Source organism: Furipterus horrens, unplaced genomic scaffold (genome assembly GCF_987537825.1).
Source record: "Furipterus horrens unplaced genomic scaffold, mFurHor1.1.pri manual_scaffold_1, whole genome shotgun sequence".
In the NCBI taxonomy this organism is placed as follows: domain Eukaryota; kingdom Metazoa; phylum Chordata; class Mammalia; order Chiroptera; family Furipteridae; genus Furipterus; species Furipterus horrens.
Genome location: NW_028327171.1, coordinates 23014761 through 23029511, shown reverse-complemented (window position 1 = coordinate 23029511; position 14751 = coordinate 23014761). Strand labels below are relative to the sequence as shown.

General features: G+C 34.8%; 1 protein-coding gene across 2 annotated transcripts in view; it reads right to left on the bottom strand.

Moving 5' to 3' along the window:
* The window catches only part of GMPS (guanosine monophosphate synthase), a 50458-nt gene that overhangs the window by 2388 nt on the left and 33319 nt on the right, over positions 1 to 14751 (bottom strand). For both annotated transcript variants that reach the window (XM_090273123.1, XM_090273114.1), the window contains exons 6-14: positions 12898 to 13091; positions 12484 to 12649; positions 10930 to 11081; positions 10277 to 10450; positions 8894 to 8999; positions 7903 to 8018; positions 5670 to 5795; positions 3472 to 3587; positions 107 to 237 (exon numbers count right to left, since the gene is read on the bottom strand). In XM_090273123.1, the coding sequence (XP_090129249.1) occupies positions 107 to 237; positions 3472 to 3587; positions 5670 to 5795; positions 7903 to 8018; positions 8894 to 8999; positions 10277 to 10450; positions 10930 to 11081; positions 12484 to 12649; positions 12898 to 13091 (1281 nt within the window). The remainder of the gene's footprint in view (positions 1 to 106; positions 238 to 3471; positions 3588 to 5669; positions 5796 to 7902; positions 8019 to 8893; positions 9000 to 10276; positions 10451 to 10929; positions 11082 to 12483; positions 12650 to 12897; positions 13092 to 14751) is intronic.

Below are 14751 nucleotides of genomic sequence, written 5' to 3'. Positions count from 1 at the left end.
GAAAGTACCTAAAAATTAAAAGTTGCATTTGCCTACAAGAAGTCAAAAGGCCAAGCTTTCAAATTCTAGTTACAGCACACAGAGATAAACAAATTGAGCAACTTACCAGACTCCCTGAGAATGTTCTGAGCCTCAAAATCAGCTTGGCGTAACGTACTAAGCACCCCTGTTGTCAAGAAAGTAGGAGTAACATCTGTAGGAGGCTCTTTAACTGGTGGGCCAAATATATAGACAACTCTAGAAGAGAGGAGGAGAAAATTACAGAGAATTACAATTAGTGTGAGAAGCAAGACACATAGAATAACATTCCTTCCATTTACTCTTAGCATTTCTCCTACCCACTTGAAATCCCCAAATGGGTAGGTTAGGGTATAAAATTATAGATGGGTCTGTGTTCTATGTACCTTCCTCAGAGCATATTCTCTAGAATACTAATATCTCAGAATGTGCAAAGATATATGTAATTATCATAATCCTCTTTTCATATAATGTCTTGGGTTAAAGAGCGTCCCCAAAACTTCATATCCATCTGAAATCTGTGGTGAAAATAAGAGTCTTCGCAGATGTAATCAAATTAAAATACGGTTATAATGCATCAAGGTGGCCGTTAATCCAATGACTGGGTATCCTAAAGAGAGAAATTTGGGAACATAAACATACACAGACATAAGTGGGCCGTGTGAGGATAGAGACAGAGATTGGAGTTATACTGAAACAAGCCAAGGACTGCCAGCAAGTACCAGAAACTAGGAAGAGGTAAGAAAGGACCTAGAGCCTCCATAGAGAGCATGGGCCCTGCTGACACCCTCATTTCAGACTTCTAGTCTCCAGAATTGTGAAAGAAGCATTTCTCTTGTTCTAAGCCTCTCAGTTTGTGGTAATTTGTTATGGAAGCTCCAAGAAATTAATACTCATGAGCCTGGGGAAACACTGAGTTGAACAAGTAAACAGGTTGTTTTACAACAGAACTTCAGAAATTATAATATGCTAATAATATACACTGGAAACCTCTAAGATAAAGCTACAGTGAATTTCCCAAACTAATTTGACCACGCAATATTTTTTTCACTTTGGGAAACACTGATCCCAAAGGAAGATTCTTCTTTCCACTTTATTAAAAATGTCGCCAAAATGGACACCAAAACTTGGTATCCTACTATTTCCTCCTAAAAGGGATAACTCAGTACTGCTTTCAGTAAATATCTATTGGAAAGATACGAAGACACACCACTGCAGGTATTAATAAAAGTAGGGTTTGGAACACAGCATGCAGAAATTAGGATCAAACAACTCAAGGGGGAATCTTACCGCTGGTTTGGAGGACCTGTTGTACAACCTTCCCTCAGAAAACAAGAGTAGCCGGGGAGAGAGAGGAGTAACGCCCAGGCTCCTCATTCTAACCCTAGCCAGAAGGCAAGTGTCCCTTTCCTTAGCCCTCTCTGGCTTTAGCAAAGAAAATAAATCTCCTTTGGCAACTACCATGGTTAAGTTTAGCAATGTGTTTTTTTTCTTAATATGTACTTGGAATAAGACACACAGAAGCAAACCAGCACTACCGCCGACAACTTCATTGCCTCCCCCAAACACGCTGTAGTAGGAAGAAGGTTTTTGTCCCACAGGAAGTAAGACACAGTTCTACTTAGCAATCTAGTCCCTAGAGCTCAAAAACAACCCTTCAAGAAAAAAAGCAAGTAGGCAAGACAATGTCACAACTTGCTTTTTGTCTAATTTCTTACAAACAAGAGTGATCATTAAAATATACAGGGATAGGTGGTCCTCCACAAGGTATAGAACAGTAATACTGGAGCAGTTCCTTTCTGTACAAAGACTGCATTGTGCATATTAGGGAGGAAAACTAGCAAAAATTGGAAACAATTTTAAATTTTATTTCCAATTCCCAAAACAGGAGCCTGACAAAGAAATCTAAAACTTACCAAAACTCTTTTAAGGGCTTGCTAGATTCATATTTTTTAAATGTAGTGGGTTTTTGTTGTTTAGCTGTTATATTTTGTTTTCTTTTGGGGTGGGGGGAGAAAGGGTTGGAAAAGGAGATACAGAAAAACAGAGAAGAAAGAAAAGACAGAAAGAAAAACCAGCAGGAAAAAGGACAGAGATAAAGTTTAAACAAGGGCGAGTGCCCTTTGGCAAAAGTAGAGAGAGCTAAAACTGTAACAATGTTGTAAAATTAAAATCATACTACTCGCACAGTAAAAGCAGCGAAGTCGAACTTATGAAAAGGGAATATTCTGTATGGCCTATAAATTTAAGTATTAGAATTATTCAGAACATGAATTATGAATCATTATTTTAACCAAAACAATGATCTCCATTCAAAATAGGCAATCAAAAATTTACCATTATTTATTTAGAATTCATTTTTTTCAGTGTATTAAAGGTGTGTCTGTATGTGGGGGCCTTAGGTTCATCTGAGTAAGCCTATTCATAAGCATATTCCCCCAATAAAAAAACGGTTTCCCTGTGACTCCGAGTCTTGAAGGCCACATCAGCAGGCAGAGAACTATACACAACCTGCTAAATAAATACCAATGGGAAGATTTCTAATTTCTGCATCAAATTTGAATAAATTGAATCATCAAGTAGTTCTTTTTGGTTCTAAACTACCTAATCCCCATTTGAAAAAAAAGAACTAGAAAAGAGTGAACTGTGAAATAAGAATATTGAATGAGCAATCTCGTACCAAACAAGTTGAGATTTTTTAACTGCGTGTACATACAGGATAATGCAATGAAGTATTACACACAGATTATAAATCAGCTGTTGCTATATCCAACATAAAATTAATGTGTAAATCAAAGGAAAAATAAATCTAAAGACCTAAATTAAAAAGAGTGACAAGGGAGGAGGGAGAGAACGGGGGTAAGTAGGGGAAGGGTCTAGTCAAGGAATTGGTATAAATGACCCACGGACATGAACAATGGGGTGGGGATTAACTGTGGGAGAAGGGGTGGGCGGGGTGGGGAGGAGCAATGGGGGAAAAAGTGGGACAACTGTAATAGGAAAACAATAAATAAATAAATTATACATATAGTTATTTTAATGATACCTGGCATATGTCTATTTCTTTTCTTTGATTTCCCCTGAGATTATTAAATTAACCATCTAACCTTCAGGTATGTTTTCAATCCTTTTGGAATAAAGTATGTTACCATAAAACCAATAGCTTGTGTTAAGCTGCCAATTTGGAAGGCATGTTTTAAAACTGTCTTTAATATTTTATACTAAAATAAAAACCTTTACTATTTCTCCTTTAAATAGACAAAAATTTTAAGTAAGCAGATGACTGCATTGTTGAAGGAACAAAATACAAGATCTTATTAAATATCTGTTTAATTGTGACCTATGTGTGTACCTGCATCTATGCTTGAGACTTTGGGTCCTTAAATAGTGGAAAAACCTTAAAAAGCACATCTTTCCATTACGCCTCACCCCCTTTCTCACTGCAGAACACACCTGTTAATGTTGTGACACATGCGAGGGATAAGCCTAGCCAGGAAAATAAGAGAGTCCCAGTCAGGTTCATCTTTACTGGAGATTCCACACACGTAACTGTAGGAACGACAATCACCCTGAAAGTAAAAATGCAATAAATTTTAATGGTCTTACAGAAGTTGAAAGATGGACTGGGAAACATTTCATGCATGGTGACACCATTAATAATTTTTTTTTGTTTTTTTTTTTTTAACAAAAACTTGTTTTATAAAAATATATATGGACACTTCTCTAATAATATAAATAAATCCTAAATTAAAACCTCATATTAAATTCTACCTAAATCAGTTCAGACATAAAAGTTTCATGGTCATTTTAAGAATTATTCAACACATGCCAGAGGCACATTGGGATTTCATTCCAAGTATCTGCTCAACTGTGGACAGCCAGCGCACTTGATCTGGCAGGCGAGATCAGCCCATGATTAGGTGAATAAAGGATTCTTAGGTCAGAGATAAAAAATAATTTCATAAACATTCACTTTATCCATTTCTTTTAAAATGAGTTAAAACAAGTGAATAAAACTGGTAAAAATATTGATTCTCTTTTTCTTTGTCCTGCTTGATCCAATTATATTTCTTCTAAAAAAAAAAAAAATCAAACTGAAAAGCAACTTTAAAAGTCATTATATAACTATCTAATACCTAGAATATTGAGAAAATGAGAACTCAAGAGTATGTGAATGGTAATTTGATAGTATCTATCAAAGTTTAAAATGTACATGCTTTTAATCCAGGAAATGATCTTACAGAAGTGCATGAGTAACTGCTTAAAGAAATAAAACATTACTTGCTAAAATGCCTACAATAATGAAATGTCCATAGGTAGGGGAATGGTTAAAAGCATGATATAACCATACATGGAATATAATGCAGCAGTTAAAATAATAATAATACACTTGTACTGGCATGAAAAGATAAGTTCATAATGTTCAGTTAAAAAAAAAAAGGTGAAAACAATGTGTGTGTATTATTCTCCTGTATTTTCTTTTTAAAATAAATGTACGTGGAAGAACACGCACAACACAACTGGAGACCAAGAATAGAAAAAATTAGTTTTAACTGTACTGTATTTTGATTTTTTTTATAAGTACAGTTTACTTTGGTATTTAGAAAATAAAATTCATTGCTATAAATGTATCTCAATTTTTACTGGGCTCTCAAGGCTCTCCAAAGGCTTAAGAAACTAGAATGAAGTTAAATATCTAACGACAAAAACTACTTTCATTTTGATGGAAAGAGTAGTGGAACCTGAATAAGCTTCATTTTTTTACAAAGTCACTCATCCAGCACATTCAGGAAAAAGAAAATATTTATTAAATTTTACATGAATAATCTCTAAAACAGTTCATTTCTTTCCACACATAATTCTACTCTACAAGGCCATTATAAACACATTAATCCAAGGACTGAAATACCATTTTAAGTTAAATTATTGAAACCTTTTCTAGTTTTCATTCTACTACAAACTCTAAATAACATAAAAGAAACCTTCCTCTTCTCTACCCTCTAAAGCTTTTCCCCCAGAAACTCACTTGAGAATCACAGAAATAAAGACCTTAATATAATCTAATTATGAACAGCACTCTAAAAGTGAAAACTATATTATTCTCACATGCTTTTAAAATTGAAAGGACAGAACAATAAATACAAAAAATGTGATTTGTACATTATCACAGCTAAAAGAGAAAAGACATGTGAAAGAAACAAAGAGCACTGGTTTAAAAAATACACAAGCTGAGAACAAGATCTATGTGGTATAACGTGTTGGTGTAACATGTTCATCTGGGGGCCTTCTTGCAGTTAGATCCTTCTAAAGCCACAGTATATTTCATACCAAGAAGGATAAATAAGAACATGACCTCTTGGTGACTATCCTTCAAGGCAGAAGCAAACAAGCTAATCCTAGAACAAATCATTCTTTGAATTTTTACTTTAGGTTAGCGATGACAGGTGTTCCAAAACTACAGAATATCAGCCTGAATATTGAGTTCCTATAACCTTATTCACTCCATAAACATCATATAAAACATTATCTTTTTTACATTTCTATACTTGGTGTATATATTTTCATATTCTTCAGCCATTCTTATTTCAGTATTAGTGGGAAGAACATATGCACAAAGTTATGTCACAGGTCAATGAAAACATACAACTCACCTGCACACCTACAGTTTTAATTGGCAGAAGAAAGGCATTCAGTGTATGCAGACTTGTAATTTGCATCAGCTTCTCCTGGTCCTCTTCTGTTGTGCAGGCTTTGACTCTTTGTAATAGCGTATGCGGCTGAGAAAACCAGAGATGTTTCTTCAGTTTCAAGAAATAAGGCACTCACTCTTTTTCTATCCATTACTACCTTACGTATTTACACTTACTACTTTATAGCAATAGATCCTACTGGGTATTTCTCTTTGACTTGTGCATGCCATACAGTAAATCAGAATTTCATTCCTGAGGGCTAGGGCTATGAGAAGTTAAATATCTAACAATGAAAACAACTTTCATTTTGATGGTAAGAGCAGTGGAACCTGAATAAGCTTCTCATAGGTAAAAAGACTAGAGTTAGAGTTTACTTTTCAATCTAGTTTGATAATCTCTGTTTTAAGTAGAGATACTAGTCCTTTTAATTAATTTTGGATTAATGATATGGCTGATTTCATTCCACCACTTTATTCAGTAGTTTCTATTTGTCCCACTTTTTATGTTTCTTTCTCCTTTCTTACACTGTGAACTGATGAATTCTCCTAGCTCATTTATTTCCCCTTAGTTTTCAAATTAAACCCTCTATTTTTGTTCTTTTAGTAGTTCCTATTAAATGTTTGCATGCATATTTAACAAGAGAATTAATCTCTCTGGCCTCCTGGCAAACAATACAAGCACTTAAATCCAATCAATCGCCTTGTGGTTTACATGCTATTTTAGCTATATATTATTACAGTGTTTTTTAAATAAACACCAAAAATTATAGATCATTATTTTAATTACATATCCATGCTTTCTTGAATTTTAACCATCTACCACTTTCTTTGTTTACCATTTTTTCTTGTATCTCAGACCTTTCTCCTGGAATTCTTTTACTTCTCCTAAAGTCAGTCCTTTAATACAATGGTTCTCTGCCTTGGAGAACCCCAGAGACTCCACCCTACCCAACTTAGGAGCCCACCCAAGATGCTTTTCCATATGAATGGCTGGTCTTGGCTCTTACTGCACAACTTCCTAAATACTATCAAACAAACAACAGCTGGCCTCAGTGAGCCTCAGGCTCAGCACTAGCAGCAGCCAGCCTAGATTCACAGCTTAGCTTCGCCTGGGAATCTCCAAGCCAAGTAGCAGTTACCCCAGACTGCTTTATAGCTCAGATAGAGTACCCTAAGCAAAACACAGGTGGGGGCTGACCTTGATCTGCATCACCCAGGAAACCCCAAGGCCACCACACCCAGTGGACAGCTACAGACCATGTTGGAGTACCACCACCCTGCTCCTGCATAGCTGATCCTCCATGGAGGGCCGAGGTTGGTGGTTAATGGTCACAGCCAGTCCTTACAGATGACCGGCTTGGGTAAATCCCTCCCACTGATCTGCCAACAGCAACCAAAGCTCAACCACAAGAGGAGGGTGTACTCAGCCCACATGAAGGGTGCACCTCGAGTACCCAGCTTGAAGTGATACAGGAGGCTGTGCCAGTGAACCCTACAGGACACCTACTACATTAGGCCATACTACCTAGACACAAAGTTAAAGCAGCTCTACCCAATACACAGACACAGAGAAATTGAAGAGGCAAAGAAATATGGCTCAAATGAAAGAACAGAACAAAACCCCAGAGAAAGAATGAAATGAAATGGAGATAGCCAACCTATCAGATACAGAGTTCAAAACACTGGTGATCAGGATGCTCAGGGAAATGATTGAACATGGCCACAAAATAAAGGAAGAGGTGATGGTTATACAAAGTGAAATAAAGAAAAATATGCAGGGAACCAACAGTGATGGGAAAGAAGCCAGGATTCAAACCAACAATTTGGAACAAAATGAAGAAATAAATTTACCCAGAACAGAAAGAAGAAACAATATTGAGCTAAAATAAATCCCTGTGCTTTCTTGTAACACATACAAAGTACTTTAAAATGTCTTTTTATATCTAGCATTTTAAAGGATTCAGGGTATCCAATCTGCTGTATGACTAGAAATAAAAGTTTACATTTAAGTGTCTCTGTAGAATATTTTCTTCATAGTCATTTCAAAGGTTAAATTACTCTGAATGCCAAATAATGAAATCCAAATAAATTCACTGTAAATTCTGGAGTACAACAAGAATCTATTCAATTCTTTGTACCGATTAGCTTAATCGGTTTACAGTCCCAAAATATACAAATTCAGTGTGAGTAATTACCTTTTTAACACTTGCAGAGAAATCAGCTACTATTTTCAAAATATTGTTGGTTTCAGGAAAGTCCTTACAAATATAAGGTTCTTCAGCACATATCACTCTGATTGCCAGACCAGGACCTACAGAGAGGAGTAACAGTGGTATTTAATATAAGGATTGAATATAAAAATGTCACTACTCCCAAAATATAAAATTCTTTCAAAAATTAAAACCCATGTACCATTTAAAGTTTTTTTCTCAGTTTTATTGAGATCTAATTGACATATCACCATTGCAAATAGTTTCTATTATGAAGATCAAATAAAACAATATGTGTAAAATATTTGAAGAATGCCTAGCACATACTGGTATTCAAGAAATGTGAACTATTCCTGCTTTTTAATTTAATTAGGCCATTCTCTCAACTCAACCCCAAATAATGAGAGCTAGAAACTGAGGTACAGACTTGCCTAAATTCATAATAAAAACATGTTAAGATTCTCAGTCCTAACTTTAAACAAATATCAACTCTAATTATTTTTTGAAGTGATAGCAAATGACTATTTAAACAGAGTATTTTTATATATGTTTATGAAGTAGTAACATACGGCCTGTGCAAAAAAGTGGTTCAGCAATTCAGACAAATGAGCAACAGTATAAGAATTTCAGAGAACAAGTTTGAATCCTGTCTTCCATCATGGTATCATAGAAAGAATATACAAATCCCAACAATGTTATTAAAATATGAGTATGCCTTGGTTTTCTCATCTGATGGCAACATCATACGCCAGACTCACAGGAATGACACAATATTTAAATATAAATACAATGAAAAATACTTAATAAAGTATATACACTAAGTACTAAAAAGAATGTTTATTCCCTAACCACCCTCTCTTTTCCCTCAGGTTATATATTACCTGTGATAACACATTATTTCAAAATTGTCTGAACTGACTTTTCTTCAACATGAAGGTCTAAGAACAAATCAAACAGAGTTCCATTTTAATTTTACCTGGGAATGGATGCCTGGAAACTAACTCCTCTGGAAGTCCAAGTTCTCTGCCTAAAATTCTTACTTCATCTTTATGAAAATCTTTCAGAGGTTCTATTACTTTTCCCTATAAGGGGAAAAAGCCAATTATTACAAATTAGTAACCAAAGTGATATGGAAAACAAAGAATAGCAAATTATTGGCTTTCCCTGTGTTTTACCTTAGATTTAAAAATCAATTTTTAAAACATTATTTCTTCCTACATGTTTATAGTCATTAGATGAGCATTTTAGTGATCTTATTTCTCTTTGAAACACATTTTAAATATAAACCTTTTAAATATAAATAAATCAAAGCAAACTTACCCTCTATCTTTGATATAGTTCTCATTAGACTACAAGTCAGGTTAAAAATATACTAGTGTTTCAAAATAAAACTCTCCAAATGAACCATCAAGAAAGTGAAAAGACAAACCACATAAGGCAAATCATATCTTACAAAGAACTTGAAATTAGAATATATAAAGAACACTTTCAATTCAATAAAAAGATAAACCAATGCAAAAAGGAGCAAAAGATCTGAATTGATATTTCTCCAAAGAAGATATACAAACAGCCAATAAGCACATGAAAAAACATTTAATATCATTAGCTATTAAAAGAAATACAAATCAGAACCACGAAATGCCACTACCCATTCATTACAATGCTCAAAATAAAGAGAGACAGATAATCCAGCCATTATAATAGCTACTATCAAAACAACAGAAGATAACAAGTGTTGGCAAAGGTGTGGAGAAATTGGAACCCATTGCACTGTTGATGGGAATGTAATAAGGCATAATCACTATGGAAATATTAAGGACACCTCAAAATATTAAAAATATAACTACCACATGATCTAGCATCCCACTTCTTGGCAGACATCCAAAAGAATTGAAATATACAGTATTTGTAAACCCATATTTATAGTATAATTCACAATAACCAAAAGTGGAGGTAACTAGAATGTACACTGATAGACAAATGGATACATAAAATGTGTATATACATACAACAGAATATTATTTAGCCTTAAAAAAGACATCTTAACATGGATTAATCTTGAGGACCTATGTTAAGTGAAATAAGCCAGTCACAGTATAATTTCACTTATATGAGCTATCTGAAGTAGTCAAATTCATTGAAAGAGAAAGTTGAACTGTGGTTATCAGGGGTTAGGGAGAGGGAGGAAAGGGGAGCTCTTGTTCCATGGGTATAGAGTGCAAGTTTTGCAAGATGAAAAGTTATGGAAATCTGTTTCACAACAATGCAAATACACCTAATGCTACTGAACTGTACACTTAAAAATGGTTAAGGGATGGATGAAAAGAGGCTTTATGGGGAAGTTCACATAAGTTTTTACCTCTTCTCTCAACTTTCTGATAAGCTCTGTATCATTATGATGGGTTTTGATGAGTTCAGCTTTGCCACTTGCAACAAGGGATGCACTTTCAATTAGATCTGGCCGTAAAGTACCTTGGGCAAGGAAAACCTCCTCAGGTTTCAGGTTCATTTCTCCAATTACTTCATTGGCAATCTATCACCAACAAGAGTAAAAGAGCCTTTTAAAAGATGGATCTTTTAAAAGACAGCAAAATTTTATACTTTCAGCTATATTTCTCAAAGTCCTTGTGCACACTGACCAGATGAAACCCACCCATTCTCAAAATAACCCCTTTAAGAACACAAAAGAATATGCTTTAACATGATTCAAAAAGGTATGCTAACATTCTCCCCTTCAAAAGCTAAAACCTAGTCACTAAAACACTGAAAGTCTAATATCAACTGAAAATATCTGTTCTTAGATAGTTAAGACAACAGCACAACATAAGTACACTTTTTAAAAAATATAATAGTTTCTATTGGTCTATATAATAGCAATATACAGTAAAACTCTTAGCAAAAAAGAAAATCAAAATTAACCAGCAAATTTAGTTACTGGACATAATGACAAAGAAAAAAAAAATACTAAAATCCACATCAAAAATTGCTACACAGAAGATATTACAAGGGTACCTTAACGAAAGTATCCCCAATGATTTTTCTTTTCTCCTCAGGACTCGTAGTCATATTTAATGTTTTGCTAATTCTTTTCCGTGGAGTTCTGTCTTCATCTGATATTGGTAAAGTTGTTGTTCCATTATAGAAAGAATGAGCAGCATTTATCACTGGGCAAGAGAGCAGAAACATGTTTTAACGCAAAAGTATATTTTTAAAAATCATACAAATCAAAGTACAGGAAGAAAACCTAGATGGATTCTTTGATCTTTAATTAACTTGCCTACATATTCCAGAACTACCAATAACCCATGATTAATAAGAGTCTGGACACACTCATTAAATTTTACTCTTTTGTGAATCCTAGACATTTAATGATCTAGGCTCATGATATTATAAATTATGCTGGTTGTTTTTCCTTCTATTCAGTGTTCCACCAGAGCAACAAGCAAAAGTAATAACAAAAAACATGGTCCCCAAGCGAATTAAAAGCAATGGTTCATATACAGGGATCAAATCCTCAAAACTACACATTGACTAGTCTCTTTGAAAGCCGACATTTAGGAACACGTATTTAGTGATCCTTGACTGTTCTGTCCCTTTATATTTAAGAGCAAGATATTCACAAACTGACAAAGATCTCTATTTGGTAATAAGACTGAAATTATTAAAATATCTCATTTGTAAATTCATAAAAACATATGATCATGTAAAGGTAATCCTAGGGTCCCTTCCAGGATTTTGAAGAGGTTGGGCATGAGGGATTATGAAATTTAAACTTCATTAGCTTAGAGATAATTGGCTTTATCTATCTGCTTTCCACCTTTTAACATTTTGTTGAAACCATTAGACCCCTATCCCTTCCTCTATTCTTTGTCCTTGTGGCATCACACTTGTTTTATGCCCATAATGTCATTTTAGTGAAGCTTCAGGAGGAGAAAAAGACTCCACTTGTTGAACTACAAGTCTTCATTTTACATTCAAACTTTCGGCATAGGTTTCAATTAATTCAGTAATATATATGGTTTGCATCATTAAACTACTAACTTGATTTCACTATTACTATTAATAGCACCTGTGTTTTTAAAAAAAGATTTCTACTAATATAATGTAGTTATGGCCTAAGAAGTTTATTAGTGGCCTTAAAAAAAAATGACTATAGACTTTTTAGTCCTCTTCTCTGGATAAGCCTATTTGTAAAATAACCTGTATAACCATACCTGTTGTAGGAAGGCTTGGGTATTCTCATGCATAAATAATATTATGGGTGGGAAAAGATAACTTAAAAAAAGAAAGAGAATGAGTAGAAGCAAACAATGACAGCTAGTAAATGGTACCTTATTGATCTATATATAACATTAGGAGTAATCAACAGTTTTAAAATTTACACTGGGATCCCTTCTGAACCAGAAGTAATTATAACATAAAAACAAAAAATATTTTCAACCATGAGATTATTGGGAAAACTGTACTTGATTAAGGCAATGTGCTTACTTGTTTATGGTTTATAAAGCTAGATTAGACTAAACAAGTCCTGACATGCAAATTAACTCTTCTGGGGTTCATCAATACCTTTGACCTGAATTCCAAGTTTTTTGAGGGCCTCTTCTACAGACTGGCTTTCTCGTTTTCTCATAAAGCCATTATCAATGTGCACAGCAATGACTTGATCTTGGTTCAAAGCACGATTCAGCAAAGCTGTACACACTGTGGAGTCTACTCCACCACTGAGTAAAACCTATAGGGTGAAATGAAAAAAAATCAAATTGACTATAATAAGCAAAAACATAAAAATAAAAACTATCAGCTAATACCTTTACCTAAAAACACTGTATCAAAGCAATGTATGGTAACTGAAAAAGCACCCTGAAACAGTGCACCTCACAAAGCGTATGATCACTCAGACAACACTGAAGGGCTGTATGTTGAGGAAGCCAGCTCTGAGTTCTAGTATTACTGACATTAATTTGTAGATTTTTTACTTACCAAAACTTTTGATGTGCCTACTCTCTCTTTGATCTCTCGAATGCACTCAAGTTCTCTGTTCTGCACAGTGAAAGTCCCACTGCACCCAGCTATATCATAAAGGAAATTCTTCAGGATTACTTTCCCATTTTCTGTAAGGCCAACTTCCGGGTGGAACTGTACTCCATATAATTTTTTAGATTCATTTGCTATACCTTCACAGAGAAAATAATCACATATTAAATTTTTTTCATTTTGAAATGACTCAACCAGTACTCACAGTAATTCCTCAGAATTTCTTCCTCTAGAAATGTGAAAATTGATATGAACTTGTTGGATTTTTAGCAACAGAAAAACATAATAAAAACCATATTACGATGATCTTTCTTTATATAAATCTTACGTAGCAATTAGTGAACTATGTGACAGCAAAATAAGTCCTACAGAGATTATTTCATAGTACCTCACTTCTCCACCTAGATTGCTTCAATTATCCTGACTATTTAATGCAATCACTCAAGTTTGGTTCTTGGACTCATATGGCTTTCACATGCAACATGCAGATACTAATTTTCTCTATGAGAAGAGACTCATATATGAGACCAGAGAGAATATTCCAAGTGTACTGTTAACCACAAATAAAACTTCACTGACTGGACTAATGTATTTCTGACAATTACTGATTAAAACTATGTAGCAGGTGTTAAGCTAGATATTTTACATGTGTATGTTATTACCCCTGTTATGAGCTATCAAGACATTTGCCTGAACTCAAGGGTTAGGTAGTTAAAGCAGGCCTGGGAGGCTCCCAAACTCATACTCATTCCACTGTGCTGGGGAATCTCACACCTTCCTTACTTGGTTTCTTGGACACCACCCTCCCGGTTCACTTATGTCACTGTGTGCTCCTTCTGAATCTTTTGTTGATTCGTCTTCATCTTACCCATCTCCACACATGAAAGCTGCCCACTACTCAGCCCTTAAATCTCTTCTCTATATACTAAGTGACCTCAAATTCTCATGACCTTAAATTGTACCCATATGTTGGTACACTCCCAAATTTGTACCTCAGCCCAGTTCTCTCCAGGCTAGACTCATGTCTATAACTGCCTACTCATACTTTCATTTCAATGTTTAAGAAGGCATCTTGAACTAAATATGCAAACCCCAACCGCTGTATTCTTTCTCATCAGGTAAACAGAAACCTCAGCTTCTGGCTGCTCAGGCTGAAAACTTGGGAGTTAAAAGGTGATTCTGCTCTCATTTCCCTACTCCACATGCAATTCGATAGCAAATCCTTTATATCTCCCTTCAAAACACAGCAGAATTCAGTCTACCTTCCTATTTCCAGTCTGGCATATAAAAAGCTGGAAAATGCCTCAGTGTCCTAACAAGAAGTAAAAAGCTGACTACTGTCCTTGGAGAGAGAGACAGGTAAATACGGAGAATCACAACTTAAACGAGCAGAAACCCATGAGTGTAAACTTCCACAGGAACCACTGCTGAGGGGGAAAAACCTGAACTACTATATAACTGATGAATTGCTAGAGGCTCAGCAAGGATAAATCTGAAAAATAAAACTCCAGAAGGACCCAGTCTTCAGGGGCCCACACACTTTTGTGAATTATATGTCCAGCGGGGCATGGTAAATTTTTCCTTGCAGGCCCTACTGTCACTAAAGCACATAAAAGCATCTACAAGCAATACTTAAATAGACATTGCTATGTTCCAATACAACTTTATTTATGAACACTGCAATTTAAATTTCACACAATTTTCACATGTCACAAAAATGTAATTGTTTTAAAACTTTTCCCAATCATTTAAAAACATAAAAACCATACTAGCTTGTAGGTCAGTCATAAAAGAACAGGC